The sequence below is a fragment of the Musa acuminata genome, chromosome BXJ1-7 (genome assembly GCF_036884655.1).
Source record: "Musa acuminata AAA Group cultivar baxijiao chromosome BXJ1-7, Cavendish_Baxijiao_AAA, whole genome shotgun sequence".
In the NCBI taxonomy this organism is placed as follows: domain Eukaryota; kingdom Viridiplantae; phylum Streptophyta; class Magnoliopsida; order Zingiberales; family Musaceae; genus Musa; species Musa acuminata.
In genome coordinates this window covers 7,300,099-7,325,932 of record NC_088333.1, presented here as the reverse complement: position 1 = coordinate 7,325,932, position 25,834 = coordinate 7,300,099, and the positions used below count along the sequence as shown (strand labels likewise).

Below are 25,834 nucleotides of genomic sequence, written 5' to 3'. Positions count from 1 at the left end.
AGAAGATCAACAGTCAAATAAAAATTTAGAAAAAAAAAATCACCAGAAAAATATATCCTGAGTACATAAGAATAAACAATAAATTTCTCCTTTTTTTGAGTTAATTCAAACTCACATCCTCTCACAATCTTTCTTTCAATACCCTTAGATTTTGTTTTTAAAAAAATTGGAACCAGAATATTCTTTGCTAATGCTTCATTTTTCACTAAGACCTTAAAATATATATAATATTTATAGAACATCAACTCTTTATTTTATTTTTTTTCCCATACCTAAATTTCTTATGAATCCTGTTATCTAAGTAACTTCAATTCTAAAAATACTTGACAATCTCTAAGGAAGAGTCAAATCCATAATTCTATTATATAAGTGGTCTAACATAATTCTTTTTCGTCTTTGGATTCCTGCAAAGCATATTAAGCTTTTCAAAATGATTAACAACATATCTTGTATTAGGCTTAAAAAAAAACTTGTGCTTAAGCATTAAGCATTATAATAAGTAATTCAACTTCAATAATCTTAACAATTCAATTCTTATTGAGTTAGAATCATGATTATTGATATATGACCTAACATGGAGACATGATAAAAAATAAGAGATTTCATCATCAGTAGTGCGACATGAATACTCTCTTTTAAAAATAAAAGTATATATATATATATATATATATATATATATATATAATTTTAAAATTAAAAAAAATACAATTATATATATATATATATTTATTTTATAAAAAAAGAAAAATAGAATAAAAGGTTAACACGTGCAAGGCCAGCCCACATTAGATGCCCAAATAGTACAGGCCCGGCCCAACTGATGATAAGGGCTGGGCTTTAATCCCTTAAGTATAAGTGGATGCCTCTCTCCGGAGTGGTAATTATTGATCGTTAAAGGGAGGTGCCAAGAAAACGGGTGAATGCAGGAATGCTTCGCTGCATTAGGGCGAGAGGAGTACACGAGCGAGAGCGCGATAGGCAAAGTAGATGTGTCGATTCTTCCTCTCTCCGTCGTATTGAGCTGCCGATGCCGCGGGAGTAGGGGCCGCCCTATCGAGTCGGAATTCTGGTTGGACAATGAAGGCGAGCGGCGCCGAGGACGGCGGAAGGCCGGCGGGCTCGCCGGCCCCCCCGCCTCCATCTCTCGAGTGGAAATTCTCGCAGGTGTTCGGGGAGCGGATGGCGGGGGAAGAGGTCCACGAAGGTACGATCTTTATCTTCCCCCTTTGCCTGATCGGTTCTTGGTGGTGCCGGGACAGTTTAGGGTTTCGACTGGATGTTATGTTCCTTCTTTTGTCTTGGTTGCCGATGGATTTGCTTTTGGAACATCGCAAGTGCCTCGTCTGTGGAATTACCGGAAGGAATGTGACCTAATTGAGGTTTACTCATATTCTCAAGGAAAAGATCGGGACTTGTTAATTTTTCTGGAGCGTAAAAATATTATTCTTCTTTTGGGTTGATTATTTTACCACTTTAGTCCTTGTTTATGAACTTTTAAGAGTCTTGGTAATTGTTCGACAGAGGAAGATGAACTTCTTGATTGTCACTGTGTTTTTTTATTGGAGGCTTGTGTTGCAACTTCTGTGGCTTCATTCACGGATTAGTCATTCCGTGTACACTCTTTGGGCGAGTTTTAGGTATTAGCTGATCTATGTTAACTTGCCACTAGTTCTTTTTGGATTGCTACTGTTGCTATGTTACCAGAAAAGCAACCTGATGTGTCTCACTTGGAACTCAAGCATAATTAAACAGTGGATATTGTACTGAAGAAAACTTTTGCCCACCAGTGAAAGTAAAAGTTTCTCAGTTGCAATTTCGTGTTAAGCATGATATATTACACAACCTTTTGCCCACACAGTGGATATAGCTATGTCCTTTTATCACTTCTTCTAGTTTAACATCAGTTATCGGACAAGACAAGAAATTATGTTTTTCAGTTCTTCTTGGCCGCTGGACATTGCTTAAGTATTAGCATTGATTTCGTATACCTTCTCCAAGTGAAATGACTTAGTTCCTTACCAAATAGAAAGTTGGTACCTGGCTGCTTACTCCTAATTTCGAACTTATATCTTTGACCGTACTCTAGGACATGTGTCGCAGCTTAATTCACAGGTAATATACAATCTTATTTGAGTTATCATTTTTATGAACATAATAAACGGACAATCTGCATGAATTTCTTGTGAACTGCTCATTTGAGATAGTGTTGACTGAACCAAAATTTCAAGAACTCATTGTTGTGTTGCTATTTTATATCATAGTTAACTGCTCGATCTTGGTTTACAAGTTGATAGACTGCAAGGGCTTGACATGTCTTGTGGAAGGTTAGAATAACCTATTTTTCCATGTCGAGATTATTAACTTGGACCGTGGTGTGAAGCTTATTGTAAAATGGAGCTTATTTCTAAAAATATGAGTGTATCTTCTTCTTGTTAATATTTGTATAATAGGTCACTAGTAAGTTTTTGTTAATGATATTGTTATTTACATAGTATTATTTAATGACCAGCTGATCCAGCAATGTCACTCATGAGCTGGAGCCATACTTTTGCAGGGAGGGTTTGGTACATGATGTTATATTTTAAATACTATTAACAAAATGAATTAACTTAATATTTCAATTGCCTTCTCGTGGCTATCTGAAAGCTGGTATCTGTCACTGGCACATGCCACTATGCAACATCAGAGCATTCCCATAGTTAAAAGGAAGCAATAATAATAATGAGTAAAGAAAAGAAGGAAGTGGAAAGAAAAAAGTTTGTAAACATCTTATGTGTTCCATCGAAAATACATATAAATATCTAATCATATATGTAAAGCTGCTCAACCTTAAAAATCCATATCTCTTGGGAGATGTGAACTGGTCCTGGTCTTTGAAATGATTTACTTAACCAATTAATTAATAAATTAAAATGCCTAAAGAAAAGATTTTCATGATCAGCACAATGTGGAGTTTCTCTGTTATTTGCTCTTTGACCTGGTCACAATGTTATGAAGTGTTGTTGTAAAACTTTGATTTTGATTAAGGCCTTACAAAACTTTCTTTTTTCAAAGAATCCTACAACAGTCCTGTTGTAAAACTTTGATTTTGATAATTTTTTGTTATAAATAAATATTTATAATGATTAAAATTTAGTGGATATACCAAGTTAATTCTGTTCATCCTCCAACAAAGTTATGAAGTGTTTCTTGGTTTTCTTGTTTTCTTATATTTTTTTGGTAAAAGATAATATTTAAATTTTCAAAATGCGTACAAAATGCTCTGGATATATCAGAGCTCAAAAGCATGCCCGGGAAACGGAAGGTTGAACCAAGGTATAATCATACCCCTAGGCCCATGTGCGAATTGTTGGCAAATTAGCAATACTAAGAATATGAAACAATTTGAGGTTCTTGACTTTCCATCACAATTACATAATACCATGTATCACACATGTAATGCTATGATTGATTTATATCCTTTCCTTTTTTAGAGTTTCATTTATCTGTCCTTTTGTCCTTTTACTTGATGTTTATGCTTGTACAGCCAAAACTCTCTCCTTGTGAGTTGTTCGATTGTAACATCTTTGTTGGAATCACGTTCATTAGATTGGCGTTGTAACTGTTGTAAGTTGTGCTCTAAATAAGCTTTACGCTAATGCGTTAAAGCAATGTAATGATCTCAATTAATTTATTTTCTGCTGGTTGTAAGAATAGATATTTGTTTTGTATACCACTTGATTTCAAACTAAATTGCTGCTAAGAGTCGTTTTATCTTTGTAATTATTTTGTATCCTTTGCTCTTAATGCATGACAATGAGCCTTGGCACCTAGGTAATTTTGCTTCTTTACAACTAGGGTGTCATGGAAACGTCCCATTTGATTGCAGCATAAGACTGCAATTTTGACCCTCCACAGTCTCTATGTTGGCGGGAGTATGTCCTGTGAGTTTTGTGTTAATCTGTAGATTATGCAATTTTAAATGTTACTTGTTTTACTATTACCTACTGTATATATAATTGGATCTTTCAAGCTTTTTTGATAGGTTGTAAATTAACATGCAAGTGAATTAGTATTAATCAAGGAATTAATCAGAAATTTACTATTATTGGCTTTCTCTCTTTGTTAGTTGAAGGAACGCTTTATTTGTATTAGTGCTTGTCTGTTTTTCTTTTTGTCAAGACCTTCCAGATTCAGGGAACAAGTGGGGGGATATTAGCTTCTCATTCATAATTGAATCATAGTTCCCTTTGTCCTTTATTATCTGTTACAAATTGAAATATTGTACAGGCTGGCTCTTTTTGCCTATAACATGATTCATGATTTTTTTAACATTTTTCTCGATGTGATTCTACTTTATTCCAAGCTTCAGTTTATGTGCATTTATCTCTAACTTGATGTCCTTTTCTTTGCAGTTGATATTATCTCAGCCATTGAATTTGATAAATCTGGAGACCATCTTGCTACTGGAGATCGAGGAGGACGTGTTGTTTTATTTGAGAGGACAGATGTTACAAATGTATGTTAAATGGCTTGTCTTCAAGCTGCTGCCTATTTCTGTTTCATTGTGCTAATTATTTATTATTGATCTCTTCTGTGAATTTTGTGTTCAGCATGGTTTGAGGAAGGATCTGGAGAAGCAAGATTATCCAATTAGCAGACACCCTGAGTTCCGCTACAAAACTGAGTTTCAAAGTCATGAACCTGAGGTACTTATTTCTGAATTCAAACTGTTAAAATTATGAACCTCTGATTTTGTTAAATAGACCTTTGATATGGATTTTTCATGTTCTTATTCAGTTTGACTATCTCAAAAGCTTGGAAATAGAGGAGAAGATCAACAAAATTAAATGGTGTCAACCAGCCAATCATGCTCTTTTTCTCCTTTCTACGAATGACAAGACAATTAAATATTGGAAGGTAGGTGCCATCTTCAACATGCATATGTTATCATCCTTCTTACTATGCCACTGAAAATAGCAACATTTCTTTTGAAAAGTTATGTTTTTCTTTAAAGTCAACCACTGGATATGTTTGTTAGTTTTCTGATTGTATATGAACAATGCACTCATCTATTTCTTGCTCTTCCAGAGGATTTTTATATGTTTATATACCTAATCATGTATACTTGGTTTTTGACTAAGTTGCAGTTTTTTCTGTTCCATATTAATGATATGTAAATTCATTATCATGAATCTCAACTCAAATAAATATTCTCTTTATAGTGCTTTAGATTGTTCTGGAATATTTTTCTGTTTATGGCTATTGAAAACTGTAGTCTGCAAGTGGTCTCTCCAGAATTTCTTGTACTCTTAATCTGTATTTAATTTAAAATATATAGAAAAAAATTGAGATTTTCTGATTTGTGCTTCATGGCTATTGTTTATTTGAGTACAATGTTGTCTCATAATGGTGATGCTTCTGTAGTCATTCAAAGATTCAATTTAAAATTTGCTTCTAAAGTTTTGGTTCTTAAACAGGTTTGACTATGTTTTTTTTTAGGAGTTATACTTTTTACGTGTCTTTCTTTCTGATATAATATCTATGGGTCACTTCCTTTCATTGATTGTATTTACAATGTTCGGAATTTCTCTAGTCATTTTTACTAAAAAAATATTTTTTAAAAGAGAAGTAAATATGCTGAAACAAATCTGTTCATACAATTGTAGGATATTAAAAGCACCACTTTGATTGTTTTACAAAAAATACATATGCACAAAGTTATAAAAAGAAATATAAATTGTCATGATTTCAGTAAAAAAAATTGTGACTTTCTGGAACTTCTATGGAATTTCAGAGAATTTTGTATGAAATATTTAATACTTGTGATAATAAAATTTGAAATTGTGAGGTTAGGACCAACGATGAAAGCAGATTTGAATTTGAAGCACATTGCTTTTAAATGCTTGTCATATCACCTTGTTATTGTTGTCTTTGTACCTTTTTGTTTGCAGTTGTTTGAAGCTATGTCTATTCAATTTCCTTTTGTTCTTTTGGAATAATACCCTGTTATGCTGTTTCTCTTTTAGGTGCTCTGATAATATTTATTGCTTTTGGATCCATACAGGTGCAAGAAAGAAAAGTCAAGAAAATTTCTGAGATGAATGTGGATGCTTCAATAGCTGAACAAAATGGCAACATTGCTAGTTCAAGCGTGAATTGTCCTGGTGGATATCTTCCAAATGGTGGATGTTCTGAGAGGCCATACAATCACCTCAACAACGAGTTGTCGTTTCCCCCTGGAAGGCTTCCATCACTACGTCTGCCCATGGTAGTTGTGCTTAACCCATCCTTATTGTCATACAAACCGTGATTTACAACATAGACGCATGGATAAAGAAAAGCCGTTCAAAAGAAGTACATCCATTCAACGATTGACTGTGTTTCTATAAATAACTGGGACATCTCAGTTGTACATGTTTGCATTTTTCACGACATTTAATGCAGTGATGACTTCTTTTATTTGCACTACTTTCTATCATGTTATTGTTTTGAAGTGCAGGTTTTGCTGTTGAATCAATGAATAATGGTCCTTGTGTATGTTTTACTTATATACACAGGTGACAAGCCAAGATACCAATCCCATTGCCAGATGTCGAAGGATATATGCTCATGCTCATGATTACCACATAAATTCCATTTCAAATAACAGGTGAGTTATATATATGTATATATTTGTTTTCCAATGTGCTAGTTCCTGCCTTGCTTCATTTCATACATGTTTCAGTTTTTATTGTGCAAATGCTCTTTTGATGCATTTTTTTCATCTTATAAGCTGAGTAATTGTCCTTACATTGTTTCTTTTGTTGTCATGGATAAGTTTTTATGAGCTGATTCTGGTGCCACTAATGGACTTAGCAATGCCACCTGCTACTTCAGCAACTCAACCTACTCCTTTATGGATTCTACATTATGCTTAACCACACTACCTATGGAGTTAGTCACTTGTAAATGACTGTTTTATTGTAGGAAATTTTTGATGTTTTACAGGAAGAGCTATCAGGGATGTGGAAATGACTGAACTCTGTGTACAAAGTTCAGCAATGAAACTAGAAAATTTAAATTGTCTAACATGAACTAGTTAATATGCTGCTCTTACCTGACTCATCCTCTTTCTAGTTGGTGGATGTGTAAATATCTACAAGCAAAGCTTACAATGAAGATTACAGACACTCAGATTCCTAGTATGAGCAAATGGTTGTTCAAGTTGGTTCTGATATTGCATCTGATGACATGAGGAATCACTTGACTACTTCACGTGCCTTTTGAGGTAATGGAGTTGTGGCAGTTGCTGCATGTAAGTTTGAGTTTGATAACTTGGTTGGAAGTCTCTCTTAATTTCCATTGCGTGGTAGCCTGTTGGAATGTATTGTCAATTATCAAGAGCTATTGTTTGAATTTGGCATTTGGATTATGCTTGTAGTTCTTGGACAATGTGGTCAAACATTATCTAAGAAGTAAAGATTCAATTATGAGATCGCCTTGTCAAGAACATTACGGGTTGCTGATTAATAATGTTTATGTGAGCAAAGAGTTAGTGGTGGCATGAGCAAGTTCAAAAAAGCAATCACTACAAAAATTTATATATTAAGGATTTCAAAAAACATAAAATGAGAAGTAATTTACAAGATATATTGTATCTCCAATAGAGAAAAAAAAGGGAAGTTTGGCAAAACACAAGCCCACAGTAGTTTTCATAGTAAGTTAGATTCTAAGAATGTGGAAATGAATATTCATTAGATTGCTGAAGATAGCTTTGTGTAACATTGAATGTGTAAGTGAAGGAGATCAAAATGTGTTTGTTAATGATATGAATATTATTTTCTAAGTTATTTGATGAATATTCTACTGATAACTTATCCTTAGAGATAGACAATAGTGGGAGCATAGAATAATCATAGAATTCATAGATTTGTTTACAAATCTAGAACAAAGCAAAGGATAAAAGACATCTTATACAAGACACTTTAAAAAGAATGAAATAGATAAGAGAATATGATTTGATGTTGATGGTATTTTTATTAAGGTTTGGAAGAACTGAAGAGGCCAACTAAGAATTTGGTTGGCTAATTTATGTAACAAAATTTTGATAGTCAGTTTGATGAATGAATGAAGAGTTTTTTGTACCAACTTATGGGAATAAAGGGTTGTTCAAAGATGCTTTAATTATAGAGGAATAAATGAGTCACACTTTGAAACTTCGGGAAATGATGGTTGAAGGAAGAATAATTTGTGAAACAAGTATTTTTGTGATCATAAATTTTATTGATACAATTAATGAAAAAATAGGGAGAAGTTTTTATTTACAAAAAAATTATGATGAAGTTCTAGGAGATTTATTATGATAGATTTAAGACAAGAATGAAATATCTAGTTATAATATTAATGTGTAAAGATATGTATAATAAAGTAGTTACTAGTGTAAGTAGTATAAGGAGTATGTCAATCAAGTTTCCTTAACACTAAAGAATTTCATTAATGATCCACTTAAATAATTACCTTTTCACATTGGTAAGGGATGAACCCACAAGCCATATAGGACAAACTTTCATGATTTATTTTATTCATTTTGCTAACAATGTTGATTTTATTGATGAAAATTTAGTTGGGATTAAATTTTAAACTTGAGTTATGGAGATAATTTTTAGAAATTAAAGATTTTAGATTCTGTAATTATAAAATTGAAGATATGAAATGTAGGCTGCATACATTGACCCTTCCTAGACTCTGCATTGGTGGGAGCTTTGTGTACTGGATATGTTCTTTTTTTTTATAATTATAAAATCGAAATCATGAAATATAGCTTTAGAAAGAATTTAGAAAAGAGTGCTTCGTTTGCAGGAGAGTAGGAGCATTGGTTTGGCAGCCAGGGCTTGCGAAGCGGGTGGGCATGTGGGCAACTCTTGAGTCATGGTCTGTGATGTGTAAGAAACACCCATGAGAAAACCTAAGCAATTAGATATAAACCAGACCATTCAAAAGGGACAGTCCTTGCTCCAGTCCATGCTCTGATTGGTAAATATTAGTCGATACAGACCGGTCCGAATGAAATAGTATTCCTTGATGCTTGATAGAGACAACCGTTACTTGACATCATCTTTGCATTTGTGCTGGCATACCAGAGGATCCTTAGGCATGTAACCTGGCCTAGTTACAAGCACCTTTGTATACTTCTGATTTCTGTGTTGCATTTGCACTGACAGTTCTTTTTATTTTACTCGATAACACTTTGCACTCCTTTACTGTAAGTTAAAATTTCTACCGACTGGTTATTTTTTCATGGACAACCATACATGAGATCAAGAGAAAATAGTAGGTGTTGAATTTGTTTGTATGCTTTAGGCACAACTTCTCTTTCCTTTTCTCAGAAACTTTGGAATATTTTAGTTGCTTTACGTTGGCGACTTTGTTTCCTCTATACTTACATCTGTACTTCTGTAATTTGACAATGGATCTGTGTCATATGATTATTATATCAGCACATAACATACTGCAAAATTGTTATTAGTGGCTAGATATGGTTGATTGTCTACTTGTGTGTTTTCAGCTTCAATTAAACAAACTGCTGATTCCTTTTCTCCACTCAGTGATGGTGAGACGTTTATATCAGCAGACGACCTACGAATAAATCTTTGGAATTTAGAGATCAGCAATCAGAGCTTCAATATTGTTGATGTGAAGCCTGCAAATATGGAGGATCTAACTGGTACTTCATCGTGATTGAAATTGCACTAATTGTTAAGTATTTAGGGCTTGAGTAGTCACTTCGGTTTATTATCAGCAATCTTCTGATTCTTAAATCATATTTCATTCATGATTTAAGGGTTTGCACTTTCAGGTTATTTCTTACCATGCTGTGAATCTTAAATATGTTTTCCTACTTAAGATGCTACTGTGGTTGCCTTCCATGAAATGTTTAATCAAAGTGTGTGGGACCTTTGATTTCACGTGCAGTCTCTTCTAATTTTTGTGTCTTCAGGAATAGTTCGATGTGGGAGCTGCTTTTTTATGGAAAGAGACATAAGAACAATTGTTATTCTAAGAATTTAAATGTGGATCAGTAGCTGTCCAAGGAAACCACCAGACCAGTACGGAACTGACATGCCTGGATGTAAACTGACTTGTAAAACCTGATATTATTTAATAAAATAATATAAATAGTAAAAATGAACAATCTTGAACCAGTATCGATTTGTTTATATATTTTAATACCGATGCTTGGTCGGATCAGTATATATTGGTATGTACTCACTGGTATGGTTGGGGTTGGAATCCTTGGGTTACTGTACTGTCAATTGACTTCACTATATCCAACATACTCTTTTGAATCTGCTGTCTTAAAACAAGAAACTGCTTCACTAGTTGGATTATTTGTTATAATAAATTCTGGCCCCAAATAATATTTATTTCGTCTAAGGTCTTAATAGTCAATTGGTGTAAGGCCTTAACAGCCAGAAAAGAAGAAAATCCTAATTCTAAGTGGTTAACCTGAACTTGCAACCAGATTCAGCATGAAGTTATAATTGGTCGTTATGGATCAAATTAAATATGCTAATGTTGAGAATTTGATCTGTGCAAAAGAACTTTTCCTCTGCTTGACATTAATTTGCAGTCCTTTTTGGTTCTTGTGAATAGTACAATGAACCATATCTAATGGTTATGTCGCAATGAGTCAAGGAATCAAGGTTCTCCTTGCTGTAGTTATAAGCTAAGGCCTTTGCTTAGCTTCAGCTTCTGCATTCTTGTGAATGCCATTCTGGGAATTTGTCGCCTGGGAATATTGGTGGATATGTCATTTTGATGGGTGATGAGTATGTCAGCTCATGGCATGTTTAATGTACCTCCCGCATTGTGTTTAACTGTTTTTTGTCTCTGCTAATTCATTCTGTTGCCTTTCATGTCTATCTGCTTTTGGTTTGGAGTTGCAGTCTTTTGATGCATTATTACCATAGCTTCTAGTGTTTGAGTTGTGATAATTATTTCTGAACCGTAAGTTTTGTTACATTTCAGAGGTGATTACATCTGCAGAATTCCATCCAACCCATTGTAACATGCTGGCATATAGTAGCTCAAAAGGATCAATCCGGCTTATTGATTTGCGGCAATCGGCATTATGCGATAACCATTCTAAGATGTAAGTGATTCCTTCTTGCATATTGAGTTCCATCTATTTAAAATGAATATTAAAATAAACCTCATTGTCTTGATATCATTTGATATGGCTAGTGAGAGACTTTACCGACAGGTTTGAGGAACGTGACACACCTGGTTCAAGATCATTTTTCACGGAAATCATTGCTTCGATTTCAGATATTAAATTTGCAAAGGATGAAAGGCACATCCTTAGTCGTGATTATATGACTCTTAAGGTTCCTCCTTTTTGTTCTTGTACCTCGTCTTTGCTTTTTGTTTGTTTTCTCCCTTTGTTCATGTAAAATCATAGAATAACCTAAAACAAGAACAACTTGTATAAACCTTAAATATGCAGTTTTTTTTTCCACTTCCTTTGACAAATGATTAATCTATAGTCACATGGACTGTTTCTTAGAATTTTTTCTTGTGACTTCCATATCACATTTGTTTTTTCATGACTGCTCCATTATGTTCACAAAAATGTTCCCTCATGTGAGCTATTCTTCTTGCCATAGTTCATGGTTTTGAAAGGTTTGTTTTGTTGAATGAGCAACATATAGAATAATTCACCAATCCAGATAATTGCATGTTGTGTGGAGTTCAAATATTACAATATTGCTTATGCCACTTCGAGAACCATTTTTTTTCTTTTTGTGGTTCTATCATTGTCTTGTTTAATTTGGCTAAACTATGTCAATGATGATGAGAGAAGTGTTCCCATGATCTTAGTCTTATGCAAGAACAATTTGCTGTGTTATTATTTTCCTGATAACTTCAATTTATTCTAATTGCTAATACTGTACTTCTCTCATACTTAGTTTACCATGTATGGCATGGGGTATTTAACTAGTACACTCAGATATATGTATTTATACTCATGTTTAAGTGTGTATTGTGCATACCAAAGGGCGTTGACAGTTTTTTCCCTTGATTGATTTAGGAAAAGTACTTGGGTTTTCTTCCAGTTAAAAGTGATGGAGAAGAGAGTTTGATGTACATATTTTGGATTCTGGCTTGTTCATTGTCCTTAGTTCCATTGTATTGTCTGATGTTATTCTCTAATTGGTTGTTTTACAAAGACATTAGACACTTCCAAGAAATAACCAGAAGAGAAAAGAATTAGGTCTTGACACATTTGTCTTTGTGGTTAGATAAACTCTTTTGTAGAGATGAAATCTTCAAATCAAATCAGATTTTAACTTCTTAAATTTGTACTCAATTGACATCCTTTTTCTTCTCCTTAAACAGCATAGGAAAGTAAAGTAGAAATATGGGAGATGATGCCAAGTGGCAACTGATGATATTTTGCAAAATGCCCCCGAAACTAGTCAACTGTATTCAAATTATAAATATATTGAAGTGATCCCACAAAGAAGCTTATGGTCTTCTTAATCAAGCCTTTTGTAAACTAACATTGCCTCTATGAACTAGCTGGGTAAGATTGTACATTTACTTGTATAAATATGTTGTGTAATATTAAGACCCTTTAAAAGTATCCTACATCACCATTTTTTCATAGTACTTATTGTCATATTTATTTTGGAAAAAAAGAAAAACAAAAGAAATGATTGAATATGGTTTGGGTTCGTCAAGTTTTTTGAATAAAGTGAAGTTTTTTGAATCTAAGAATGCAGCTCGTTTAGAGTCTTTAGACATAGTCAATATTTTTGTACCTTATAAGTGAAAGGTGGAATATGGTTTGAGCTTATCAATACAACTCAAGAAATCAGTTTAAGCTGAGAACATGCGAAACTATATGATATTTAGGAACATTTCATGGAACCTAAAATACACAAGATAAGAAATTTTAGGTAAAAAGATGATACTGAAATATAATCTGTATTATAAATAATATACACCATAATTTTCCAAATTGGTGGTTAGGCTAGGTTCAGGTTTAAGTCAGGTTGTTCCCAGTCCAACCTAACCGGAGATCAGGTAGAAATATTTCTTTATCAAAACTTTCAAAATTCCAACCCTACTCTCTCAATGATCAAGTTGGGTCGGGCACTGTTGTGTTGCTCCTTCAATCGTTACAGGCATAGGTGAGGTGTAAGGCACAGACCGCAGAAAAGGTATTGCTCTATATCATCATGTTCTTTGCAAATGCTACTCTGATTTTTCTTGATCATGTGCTTGCATTATCTTATTATGTTGTCCTACATCTGTTTAGCGATGATGGAATATCCTTCCAAATTTTTGTCTGATAAAATATCACAATTTTCAATTTTGTTTTCCTGTTCCTTTTGCAAATTGTTCTGTGCCTCTCATATAGTTTTGTTCTTTACTATCAGCTATGGGACATAAATATGGAGTCAGGTCCAGTTGCAACTTTTCAAGTCCATGAGTATTTGAGGCCCAAGGCGAGTGTGTTTTCTCAATTTCCATAATACCCATAACCTGGATGGACAGTATTGCATATAATACCATGGATGGAGTTTGATAATTATACTATTGCTCTGCAGCTATGTGATCTATATGAGAATGATTCGATCTTTGACAAATTTGATTGCTGCCAAAGTGGAGATGGGTTGCGTGTGGCAACTGGTTCTTACAGGTATATTTTCACAATCATCGAGTGATAGTCCTATGGTGTTACACTTCTCGGACTTGTATTTATTAACATAATACCGCTAATTCAATTTCAGCAATCTTTTTCGTGTTTTTGGCTGTATGACTGGAAGCAATGAAGCAACTACGTTGGAGGCTAGTAAAAATCCAATGAGGTATGTTAGCTACTGTAAATTTAGAAACTTGGTTCTTAACGGTGTAGGGTGCATTTACATGTAGTTAGAAGATTTGTAGTGAAAGAACTATTGATTGAGGTCATAATCAGATTGATAAAACACATTCTAGTATTACCTCTGTATAGTAAGCATTTGTAGAATCAATGAATAAACTCTATGGCTTGAAGTTCAATAACATTATGTATCAAAGAGAGTATTTGGCATAGGGGAATACTGTTTCTGTTAGTGCATTATCTATGTGTGTTATTAAGTGCCAGCATTTCATGCTGATGTTGTCTTGCTATGAATAGGTTTGGTAACTCATGCAAAATGGAACTTTGCTGCATTTCAAAAAGTTAAATCATCTCCTTATCTTCTCTCTCTCTCTCTCTCTCTCTCTCTCTCTCTCTCTCTTTTTAGAACTAAGAGTAGCAGATGACACTTTGGTACCTTTTCTTCAATTTGTTTTGAAACTAACATTGTCCATGTTTTTGCATTAGTGAAATAGAGCTTTGACTGGCTGGTATCATTTTCCTTTTGCATTATTATTGGGGCATTCAGTATGGCTGTCTTTTTTGTGTTAAAATTGTACAGGCAACAAGTGCAAACCCCTTCAAGGCCTGCAAGATCTCTGAGCACCTTGACACGTGTCGTTAGACGAGGTTAGTCCTTATGGACTAGAGTTTTTCCTCTCTATTTTATTTGATAAATGGAAGTCTTTTTAAGTGCCTTTCTTCTTCTTTATGCTGTCTCATCTTGTGTTTAATTGCCACAGGATCAGAAAGCCCTGCAGTCGATGCCAATGGAAATACATATGATTTCACAACCAAATTACTCCATTTAGCTTGGCACCCAACTGAAAATCTGATTGCCTGTGCTGCTATGAACAGCTTGTACTTGTATTATGCATGAAGATGGTACTGGAAGGGAAGGTCTCAATTTGCTGATTTTTAAAAATAGTTTGCTTCTGATGGCTGACATATGCAATGTGCAGTGAGGAGGATGTGTAGATGATTTTTACGCGTTCACATCGTCTCCAGAAGATGGTATGCAAATTCATGAGGCAATTCAGATCTTCCATTTGCAGGGCGGCTGCTTTTGATTGATTCTTTGGAAAAAGATTGACTAGTAATGTTCTATTTCGGGGTCCCAAGTAAACTGTAGCTCTCTCATTCCATACTCCAGTCTCCAAAGAGCTGTTCAGGAGCGGGGATGAAAGGGCATGGGAGCTTGTGACGTTGGGTTTTCATGTCAGTGCTTGTGAAAGCTCCAATCATGATTATTGTTAACGTGTATGTACACACCGAGATGTGTCAGCTTCTTGATTGTTCGATCATGATAGCCTTGCAGTTTAGAAATTGCTCAAACGACTTAATGTCAATCTCCATCGGTAATTAATTTGTTAAGCTGTCAAATAAACAGGCTTGGTTGCCTTCTTGTATGATCGCTTGTTCTGTTTTATCCCTGAATTCACAGATATAATGTTTTTTGGTAAATCCATGAGAGAAAAACATTGTGATATTAGTAGTAATCTGATGTTTCTACCATTTATTGATTCTGGAATTCAAGTTTCAGATTCTTGGTCCCCTTATGATTCGATTTGAAAGCGACACTGAAAATGAGGTTCCTTGAACTGGATCATTTTGTATCTGATATTGATTTGATTGCTAATCTGATCAAGGAAGCTGCATATGTGATCTCAGATTACTGTTTGTCTATTTATCACTTTTAATTGAGAGAGGAGTGCTTATGCATATGAATTCAATGGTTGGTATGGGATTGCTTATTCTTTCTCGACCCCTAATATTAGACAAGTGTGCTCATGAGGCATTTGGTCATAAAGCACTTTTAGTTCCAACAAATGGTTGAGTCAAAAAGTGCCTAATGTACTGTGCGATTTGCCTGAAAATTTTTTCTTTTTCATTTTTTTAGTAGGCATCCCCTGTTTTCATTTTTTTTTATAGTGTCCTTATTTGTTGTAATTTCATAAATGTCTTTTTCGCTGATTGCCTTTGCTTTATCGATGTTGCTTGCTTGTGGCCTAATGTACGATGCCTCTCACCTATCACCTTTGCCTTGTCGGTGTCGCTTGCTTGTGGCCTTCGTCACCGCTGTTGTCCCTTGTTCTCGTTCTCGTTGCGAGGCTTTATGTTTTTGTAAGGTCTTTCTTGCTTGTCTTTTTTTTTTTTTTTTGCTCTCATTATGAGGCCTTGTGTCTTTCTCTATTCGTTGCTTGTGTCTCTTGTCCATCATCGTGAGGTCGTGCCCATCGTTCCTGTCACCTTTCTCTTGTCCGTAGAGGAAGAACGGATATGATAGACGTAACGAGAAGAGAAGGAAGAACGGACATGATAGACGAAACGAGAAGAGAAGAGCGCATAAAGGTCAAGGTGATGGATGAGAATGGATGAAAAAAGGGATGAGACGATGAGCCAAGGCCATATAGGTAATGGATGAAAAAGAAAAAGACATTTATGAAATTGTTGCAAATGAATATACGAAAAACAAAAATAAGGAGCACCTTCTCGGAAGAAAGCGAAAAAGGATTTTTTTTTTTTTTGAGAGAGAGAAATCGTCCTAAATATATTACTTCCATGCGAATGGTTGAAATGCCGATGGTGTCTTAATAGGAAACTGTGACGATGGCAGCTATAGGAGTGTAGTGTAGCATATCTGCAGCGATAATGGTTGTGAGGCTGGTAATGATAGTGGTGGTGGGTCATCATAATGGTTGATGAAGGAGATAGTACTGCTATGATTTCTTCCGATCGTGGCAGAACAGTTCTTCTTGGTCTTATTAATTTTAGCGCATGACACTCTGCATTGCACGACAGTACAGCTGGTTTCAGAACGGCGAGTCACTTGCGAGATGATGAACTCCTGCAACAAAAACTCCATTATCCTAAGCAATCATCACACTTAAAAGTAGGTTGGATGGAGACCACTGGCTGAATACTTGAACCTGATTCGCTTTTGTGATCACACATAGTTGTATGATGAGCAAGAGGAGTTCTTAGATCAAAATTCTTATACATTATCCCCAGTGTCTTTAGAGAGAGACTGAGAGAGAGAGAGAGAGAGAGATTAGCTAACAGCTGGTTCTTTTTATCCATGCTTATACACTCGGCTGTAAGGGAATGAGTTTGGAGGACCAGAAGAAAGCAAAAAAACATCACGCGTGCACAGAAAGAACAAGAGAGGCCAATAATGAATTCGGACATCATCTTTCTTCCCAACATTACCCTACCTGTATCCGGCAACGAGAGACTACCGCCCAGTAATTGGATTAGCCCTTCGGCCACTGTTCTCAAGAAACAAAAGATGTTTCATCCATCACATCACAGCTCTGTTTATATACACTAACAACACTACATATCACGTCACAGCTCTATTCAGCACCCACCATGGAAAGCAGTACAAGAAACGACAGCAACCTCTCCCACAAAAGTAACGCACTCATACGGAGCTGTTTGACATGCACATCGTAAGAAGAAAGACCCAACGGTAGTGACTGAAATAAGGCAGCTAATCATTTTTTTCCCCTCAAAAGTGAACAGCACATACTACTGCCAAAATATGATCGGCATCACGAATATAAGTTGACTGAAAAGAACAGTTTATATTATTGATGTCCAAAGTAAACAAGACAAGGTTTACAGGCTATGACTGAAAATGAATGCAATAGGATCTCATTTACTAATAATCTCAGCTTTCCGAAGCTTGTCCTCTCTTGTCTCAATCTATATCTAATAACCTGGTCTATGTCAAACGGCCTATAGCAGATGTAATCATTACATCAAATTCTATGGTTTTCACAAAACTGATCATTTAAAGGGTGAATTTTCACCTAGCTGAAGGTCTGAATCCCCTCTGCGTTAAAAATTGATACTTTCGAATGACTTGCGAGTCTTGATGGGTTTCAGCTTTACGCCCATGCTCTCAGGCGAGAGCAGTTCCGGGGAGATGCATGATGGACTAAGTGGACTCCTTGGACTGCAACTTAGTTCCTTGGGCCTGTACAGGTTAAATCCTGCAAGAAAATACTCCATTGGTGACAGCATTGCATGTGGCTGCTCTTCTGTGACGAGCGATCCACATTTTTTAACCTGCAGAGACAAATTAATTGCATCATAAATCAACCATCAATCTTACTAATGAAGAAAATAATGCAAATGTAGTGGAAGACAATAAATCTTACTGATGAAGTACCTCAACCAACACACTGTTTTCTCTGTCAAGTTTTGTGGCCATGTCGAGGGCATCTGAGCGGAAGGGAGAGTTCTCACCGACAAAAATTAGCATCCTACATTGAAGTTCCTTCAATGCTTCTGTTAAGTCATGACGTCTGTTTTAGCATAAAAGGGTTAAAGAATTCTTCATTATCTTTCGTCCGCAGATTAACATTTCAAGGAGCAAAACAGTAAGAATTAAAAACATACTCATTTATCGACTGCAGAAACCACCAGATGTTGGCATTCCGCCTTTCGTCTAGCAACTGCAAAAAGAAAATGATAACATTTGCAAAGAAACCTTGGATATAGCAAAATGTTGCTTAAATGTTCCTCCCAGATCAGATGTGAAGCCACAAGAGGAGCAAATACTAACACGTCTGCATGCTTGTACGATATCTGATTCAGGATCCTGCGAAGTTCCACGAACTTCCTGCCAAAATAGACTAAGACATGAAATGAATGATGCATAGAGGTGAGTTATTAGGCTCGAGACAACTGATGCTAACATACCTCACCGAAATATCGCTGAATCAACCATTCCTTAATTAAGTCACACATTCCATAGAAGTAGAGAAAATTTGACACTACCTAAAGATTCAGATTTTCCCTAATTAGAAGCAGTATACTTCGCCAACTGGGAACAGAAACATCAGTAACTAAAAACTTTACCTTGTTACATATCCATTCTTTCCATGAGGGAGCCTTACATAAAGGTGAAACAAGTATCAATCCGACAACACGTTTGCTATACTTCAACTTTACAAACACAGAAAAAAAATTAAATCAATAAAGATAAGAAATAAGCAAATACTAAAAGAACCTTCGTTTTCACAAAAAAACGGAGGATCTTGGTTGCAGAATCACTTACTGCTAAAAGGGTAAGAATATAAGCTCCTGCGGTGACTCCCAAGCACATGACGGAATCCAACCTGCAAAGAACAAGTCATGAAAAATTAAAATGTTGAAAACAAAGGAAAAGCCACTTCCAGACACAATACTGCACATTTGAGGGAAAAAATAACTTCAGTATTATATGATTTAGTTACCCAAAAAAATCAAGCACATCTGCCACCTGCTCTGCTAACTGATCAACAGAGAGTACCGGGACATCCGAAGTTATAGGAACAGCACCTAACTGCAGGATTTTTTAGGAAGAGGACCAAAAATATCATGTTCACATGAGTTCAAATTGCAAAATGTTGATAATCCACTAGTTCCTTTTAATAAGCACAAATCATACTTTAGCTGCAATCTAGTTGCTGACCTCATGTCCTGGAGGACTAATGTGATAGATGCAGAAATTATAAAGAAGCAAAGAAGCAACTTCAGGACATAAAAATAATCCTTGAAAGCAGGACATATCTGAATAAATCAATAAAAACAGTAAGTTAGGCACAAAAACTTCTCCATTCTAGTGAGAACTTAGCAACGAAAATGTGCAACCCATTCTATCAATTTTTTGCAACAGATAATAAGCTCTTCTGTAAGGAACAGGATAGGCCAAGTACAAGTAAGCATGTATTATTGGGCTACTTAAAAATAAAATAATGATGTTTTAAGCAATCAATGTCTCAAAAAATAGTACAATGTCAAAAGAGGTGCCATGGATGATCATACACACAGAGGCTTTTTAACCATGGGTTGAATAAAACATGATTAGGTTATTTTAAAAAAATGCAAAAAAAGAGATTAAGAGCAACTGCTATAAGAACTTTGAGATATATGTGTTGAAATCTCATGATATCTATTTTTTATAGATAGAAACAGAATACAAAGTGCTCATTTTGTATATCACCCAACTTACGGTTTAAAGCAACATCTGGGTAAGTAACAAGCGCAGGCTTTTCCGGATCTCCATAGAAAGAAACTGATAAGGAACCATGGTTGGTTAGCACATGATGTTCCTGAGAATGGCAAGGATATTTATATGATTGAGCATCAATGAAGAAAGAGAAAAAAGATCAATATGTAAAATTAAAAAAAAAATTAACGTAAATCAAAAGCATTAAAATGAAAAAACAAAAATACAAGATGAACCTGGACTGCACTAATAGTTCTATGTGAATTCATATGGAGTTGGTTGAGTGAAATTTAATGATCAGAATTGCATTGAAAATTGTCAAACTTTTAACAGTAACAGGGACTAAATGCACAGTACCTTACCTTCCAAAAGATAGTATGCATATCAAATTGGCTCCTTGACAGCAGCGAGGAAACAGAATATGAAAATACAGAAAATAAGGTTACAGAATTTGGAAAGAGCATTTTCGGTACTTCATCCATGTACAGAAGGGAAGGGTAACAAACTAAAGAACTAGAAGGAAAATATAACATCATAAAGTAACAGAGAGTGAGACTATTATTCACTTTACAGGAAATGGCAAAAGAATTGCTAGCAACACAGTTGTTCATTAGGCAGTTGTCAAGAAAAGAGAAAAAAATATCATTGAGACAAAAAAATGACTATGCTTGATGAAAGTATACAGTTAGACAAAGTGGAATTAACCTAATAACCACAGAGTTGCAGTAACTTTTTACTTCACATTAAAAATATACAAATTATGAGCATCACTAAACTTGGCTAACACCATGAAAATTTAAGTGATTAAAAGATTTTATATAGTCAAAATTTAAAAAGAAAAACATCCTCAACACGATACCCAGGAGGTCTAGACACTGGGTTATAAATAGGGAACAGGTGGTAGTCAAATGATTTAATCAGAATTTAATGTTCTTACGACATATAGGTCCCATATACTAACAAGAAGCATATCTGTTGCCTCTAAAATTACAACACAAACATCTCAAGGCTGTAGGTCTATTTTAAGTGTTCAAAGCCATCTTAAATTCCACTTTCAAGCAAATGAAGTTACAAATGTAAATATCCATATCTACACCGATGAATTCAAGATCCCTTGTTTAAATCCCCTATGGCCCTAAATGAGCTACTATATCTCTATAAGAACATTAAAGAAGACAACTTTGACAATGAAGCAACAATTTATAACTTTTCCCTTCCTAATCCAAAAGTAACATGCTGCTGAGGCAAGAAGTTAAAATAACCGCACTCTCAAGCATTAAACATCATTTATGGTCTAAAACTCGGACGTCATCAGTCATCACAAATTCCGACATAACTTCACTGCAAGAACAATTCCGCTTTTCAACTTACTTTCAGTATATAAGAAGTACAATGTTACTAACATAACTGGACCCAACAGATGATTCCAGAAGCAATCCACTGAGCCATATCTCCAGCTAAACAATTGCCACGAAGAAGTTCCAAGAAACAAGCAATCAAGTTCAGAACACGAAAGAATTGAATCAGCGCAAACAACAAACCAGTTCAAAAAATTCCATTTTGACGTCCCTACGCTCAACCATTCGCAGTAAGGAAACAAGAAAAGCTCGCAAGCGGACGATATCACCACTCCGTACATCATCAATCGATCACATACCAAAACCCACTATCTCAACACCCAACACCGTAAAACACGCAAATAAAACCCTTAAAGAACAACCAAGACTCGAAGAAAGTGACGAACTGCACAAGCAGAGAGACGCGCTCAACCGCGCAACCAGGGGTAACCCTAACCTGCCCTCCGAACGATAACCTCTCCATATACCCCGAGACAGAGCCGTTCGATCACCCCAGTGCGCTCCCAAGGCAGCCTCTCCCGCGACGAACCGAACACGCCCTCCTCTCTCTCCTTCCGTCCCTCCCTCTCCCAGATACATGTATTTGTTTTCAATCGCGATGCAGCCCACCAACGCCCGCGGAATCGCCGACTTTTACCTTCCGTGGGCTGGGTGGATCTCAGCCGTCCATCATCGGTCAAACAGAGGCTTGACCTCGTCAGGTGAGGCCAAGTGTCCACCAGCGATCCCAGGTGAGGAAGGGAGAGCAGTTCTGCTGTCCTCTTGGTGGTCCCCGACCCGATGGCTTACCCGTTCAACTACCTTCCCGGTGGTGGAGGCGGGGCCCGCTTGTGGGACCGGATGTGCCTCCAATCATCAGGAAGGTAATACGTAGGAGTAGAACGACGGTTGAACGAAACCCGCCTGGCAACCTGACAGTGGGCCCGAAGAGGAGATGGGCCCACATCTCCAGGGGTAAAGACGAAATTTTCTTTGATGCTTTTTCGTAGGTAATCGATGTTAGATGCGAAGGAAGCAACCAAATATTCTGTCAAGTAACCAAACAAGCAAAAGAAGTCATGTTTGTCCAAATACAACAATAATACACCCATGGTAGGAGAACTGTTCCTTGCACTTAACAGTCCACTTCTACTCAAGAAGTGGAATGTTAGGCCAAGGCAAAGTCATTAACATGATTTAACAACCAAAATCTCTTCTTCTTTCTCATATACATGCAATCCTGGTGAAACATTTGTCACATGACATCAATGCTTTATCATCACCTCACTGGTAATTTGTGTTCTTTATTCTGCTTTATACAGAATGATACATGAGATATGAAGTAGAATCTTTGTTGGTAAGTCTTCACCACAAATAATGAGCAAAGTCTTCATGAGGCCATTTTGATTGGGACATTAATGACCTCAATGCCTGCAGATTGCTTCTTTATTCTCTCTGACCGGCAGTTTCACAAGAAAGCAGTACAGATGTGTCACATTGCATGATTGGAAAAAGTGGCAATGAAATCAGTAGATTTATACAAGTCAGCTTGATGAGAGCAATATATTTGGTGTCTAAAATGTTACAAGAAGGAAAGCAAGAAAATTGTCAGTGTTCTTGTTCTGCTCATGAGAAAGTAGGTAATGGAACAGTGCTTCCCAACCACATCAACATTTGTAGCTCATCTAAAACCTTCATCAACTACCTTATCATTTGTCTTTTTACTTGTGTAGGTGAGAATTAGACAGGATTAGTTGCACCTCTTCAGAGGTAGAATCAGTGTGAGCCCAATCACACAGTAGAAATATAATCAATATTCCATTTATTATGATCTCAATCAGAATTTCTATGATAAACAATTCATTTCAAACACTTCTTGGACTGATTTAGAGGTCTGGAAGGTATTCTCAAAGTCCAAAAGGCTCTTGGGATTTAGGAGTGCCCAAATTCCACCTAGTTCAAACATTTGCCATATCTACCAGCCTTTGAGAGAAGTGTGAAAGATTTCTGAATCTCTTTAAAGAATTTAAGATTCTAAATACTGGTTGTGTAAAATCTCTGCATCCCCGCGAACAAAGGAAGCAGGTAAGCCTTCTCGAGTGCAAACACATTCACCATGGCTTCCTTGATGTCTTGCCCAAATGAAAGTAAGAAGAACTATCCAACTTATGATTTAGAATTGATAGACGTGATGTTTGTCTATTTTTCTACTACATTATTATTGATATTATAATTAAATTATAAGATGACATCCTATGCATGAAATAAGTGAAATTAGAAGTAGAGTGTTATAAAAGGTCTAGCTCTTTCCACAGGCGGTGTGATCAGCATCGATTCCACAGTGAGAATGATGGGGTTTGATCAAGAGATGGTTGAACTCCGATTCAAAATGCATCTTTGTGCATTCAACGAAGGAGACTTTGATTAATGGCTATGTTATCTTCTCGGGCTCGTCTCAGCTCTTCTCTCAGACTCAGTTCTTCTAGCCTTGGGAAAGGATATGCCTTTTGTTCTTAGGCTGGAGGGAACATGGAGACTGGCACGAAGGTTTCGAGCTTGATATGAATAGGAGGAAGAGGATGAGAAGAAGAGACTCTGAGTTGGAAGAGTTGCCATGATCTCAAATATTGGCTTCTAATGTATATGTAGATCGTTCGAGGAAGTCGAAGCTATTTGAATCAGTAACGTGGAAGACGAATGTGTCAACGGCACTGATTTTGACTTCAGAATCGTTGAATGGTTCACCTTGGACACAGATATTAGGCGGAGTCAACATCATTTGCATTGCGAGGTACCAACACTGTGTGATATAAATGAAAGAAGAATCTCTTTTTGTCGTTGATGTAATCCACAAAAGAATAGTTAGTTGGTTTATACACTCTACTGATTCTATGAGATATGAACAGTCGGTTAGTGCCATCAAAAGAGCTTCCCGGCGAACTCCTTCATGTCTTCATCTTCACACGAAGGAGAAGCATACGTCACGAGGCCTTTGAGATCAGAAAGGCTTCTTCCAAGCTGCAAAGCCGCCTTCATCTCAAATAACTCTCCGTTCTCCCTCTTCTGCACATCCGTCTCCCCCAAGTTGGATTCGATCTCCTCTTGTAACCGCCGGTAGTACCCAGCGCAGTTGCGGAACAGCTCGAACACCATCCCGACCTGTCCACCGTGCTCCAAGGTGTGCACTGCGGTGGCAAGCACGCCTCCGATGACACCGAGAAATGCCGGCATCGAACCGAGAGCAGGTGAGCCTATCAAACCGGAGCTTATTGCAGCCAGGCCGGCGAGAAGAGGCCCTGAGATGGCTAAGGTCTTGTTCATGTTGAGCACCAACTTCCCCAGTGTAATGTACTGCTGCTCATCTTTAGCTTTCAGTACTCTAAGGATCCCTCTCATCTCCTCTTCCAGTTCGTGGCTCCAACCATTGCTTCCTGCCTGCGGTGATTGCTTTGGTTGACTTTTAGGCCACCAACGAGTAGGCTCCACGATCTCGGGGAACTTCTCGAGCATCCCCGGGAGTAGGGGAAGCGGGTAAGCCTTGTCGAGTGCGAGCACCTTCTCCATGACCTCGTGGACGTCTCGCTGGATCGGGGCTCGGAGGGCGAGAGTCGTCTCGATCGATCTCCCGAGCTGCTTCCACAAGCGGGTCGCGTTTCTTTGCTCTTCTGCCAGCTGAGAAGGCTGGATCTTGCTTGTGATCAGCATCATCCCCGTCGCCGCGGTGAACAAGATCACGGACGACAGCTTGAAGGCCAGCAAGTGCGGTGCCGCTTCGCCCACCGGGATGGACGAGATGCCGGCCATCAGCGAGGCAGTGAGAGAGATGGCGTTGATGGAGTTGGTGAAGAGGTGGTTCCAGTCGTTCCTTTGAGCTCCGATGATGGAATGCATCTCCGCTCTATCGGCGACGGCGTCGAGAATCGCGTGAATCTTGGAGACCAAGTGCTCGTCCTCGGAAGCTGTCGTTGGCCGAGGAGGTTGAGTGAAGCTGGTGGCTGTGTCATCTTGTCTCAGGCTCAGCCCTCCCAAATTCAGCTTCGGAAGAGAGACGCCCTTGGTTCTCAGATTGGCAGGAACATGGAGACTGGCACGTAGTTTCCGGTGACCCGAAGGGGAGGAAGAGAATGATGAAAAGAAGAGGTTTTGGGCTTGTAGAGTTGCCATGATCACAGAGATCCTTGTCTTCTGTTGGCTCTGTCAGATCGCTTGCAGAAGAGGCGATGGAGTTAAGCTGCTATATCTATCTGAGTCTTGCAAGGTATTGTAATGAGATGAAGAGGATGGGAGTTGTTTGGTCTGTATATATAGTTGTGGTGGGAGGTTGAATAGTTGACCAAGTAAGGCTATTTGAATCGGTAGAATGGAAGAAGGCGTCAATGTCAGTGCGTTGGACTTTCAAATAGTTGAAATGGTAGACTTTGTCGCCATATCGGTAATGAATTATTAGGTGGATTAATTATGTCACCCTGGCAGTTTTTATGGGTGATTCAGTCCGATAAATACTGAATTATTTGTCGGATATTGGCTCGGTCAGGTCTTCATTTGGTCATTGGTTGAACCAATGAGTATACAGATTGAATCATATGTTAAAAAATATATAATATGCTGATAATATTATTATTATTT

General features: G+C 36.9%; 3 protein-coding genes across 5 annotated transcripts; 1 reads left to right on the top strand and 2 right to left on the bottom strand.

The window, feature by feature from the left end:
- Positions 1-896: 896 nt before the first annotated feature.
- LOC135678542 (serine/threonine protein phosphatase 2A 55 kDa regulatory subunit B beta isoform-like) lies at positions 897-15,412 on the top strand. 2 transcript variants are annotated; one of them, XM_065191469.1, is made up of 15 exons: positions 897-1,204; positions 4,395-4,498; positions 4,593-4,688; positions 4,780-4,899; positions 6,047-6,250; positions 6,540-6,631; positions 9,567-9,685; positions 10,990-11,113; positions 11,225-11,348; positions 13,407-13,475; positions 13,578-13,669; positions 13,761-13,838; positions 14,433-14,500; positions 14,614-14,755; positions 14,833-15,412. In XM_065191469.1, exons 1-14 carry the CDS (start codon positions 1,078-1,080, stop codon positions 14,748-14,750), a joined length of 1,554 nt encoding a protein of 517 aa, XP_065047541.1. In that variant the 5' UTR covers positions 897-1,077; the 3' UTR covers positions 14,751-14,755; positions 14,833-15,412. The 2 variants fall into 2 exon arrangements, with proteins under 2 accessions (XP_065047541.1, XP_065047540.1); XM_065191468.1 differs by having other exon boundaries at positions 6,047-6,253.
- A 2,061-nt stretch (positions 15,413-17,473) lies between these two features.
- On the bottom strand, positions 17,474-21,821 carry LOC135678541 (protein NDL3-like). Of its 2 annotated transcripts, none has more exons than XM_065191466.1 (11): positions 21,666-21,821; positions 19,875-19,974; positions 19,335-19,432; positions 19,117-19,205; positions 18,939-18,999; positions 18,740-18,826; positions 18,581-18,658; positions 18,444-18,500; positions 18,278-18,333; positions 18,037-18,183; positions 17,474-17,944 (listed from the first exon to the last, which is right to left on the bottom strand). In XM_065191466.1, exons 1-11 carry the CDS (start codon positions 21,690-21,692, stop codon positions 17,839-17,841), a joined length of 906 nt encoding a protein of 301 aa, XP_065047538.1. In that variant the 5' UTR covers positions 21,693-21,821; the 3' UTR covers positions 17,474-17,838. The 2 variants fall into 2 exon arrangements, with proteins under 2 accessions (XP_065047538.1, XP_065047539.1); XM_065191467.1 differs by having other exon boundaries at positions 17,475-17,944; positions 18,048-18,183; positions 21,666-21,719.
- Positions 21,822-24,051: 2,230 nt separating this feature from the next.
- LOC135679891 (probable F-box protein At4g22030) lies at positions 24,052-25,457 on the bottom strand. The gene has a single exon (XM_065193877.1). It carries the CDS (start codon positions 25,370-25,372, stop codon positions 24,128-24,130), a length of 1,245 nt encoding a protein of 414 aa, XP_065049949.1. The 5' UTR covers positions 25,373-25,457; the 3' UTR covers positions 24,052-24,127.
- Between the last annotated feature and the right edge of the window lie 377 nt (positions 25,458-25,834).

Bases quoted from the DNA above. Each gene is read 5' to 3' on its own strand.
- LOC135678542 (XM_065191468.1), top strand. From the start codon at position 1,078: ATGAAGGCGAGCGGCGCCGAGGACGGCGGAAGGCCGGCGGGCTCGCCG. The intron at 4,499-4,592 runs GTATGTTAAATG...TTTTGTGTTCAG, and splicing joins AGAGGACAGATGTTACAAAT to CATGGTTTGAGGAAGGATCT. The intron at 6,254-6,539 runs GTTGTGCTTAAC...TTATATACACAG, and splicing joins CACTACGTCTGCCCATGGTA to GTGACAAGCCAAGATACCAA.
- LOC135679891 (XM_065193877.1), bottom strand. From the start codon at position 25,372: ATGGCAACTCTACAAGCCCAAAACCTCTTCTTTTCATCATTCTCTTCC.
- LOC135678541 (XM_065191467.1), bottom strand. From the start codon at position 21,692: ATGGAGAGGTTATCGTTCGGAGGGCAG. The intron at 18,501-18,580 runs GTATGTTAGCAT...CTATTTTGGCAG, and splicing joins TTCAGCGATATTTCGGTGAG to GAAGTTCGTGGAACTTCGCA. The intron at 18,184-18,277 runs GTATGTTTTTAA...ATGCTAAAACAG, and splicing joins TTTCTGCAGTCGATAAATGA to ACGTCATGACTTAACAGAAG.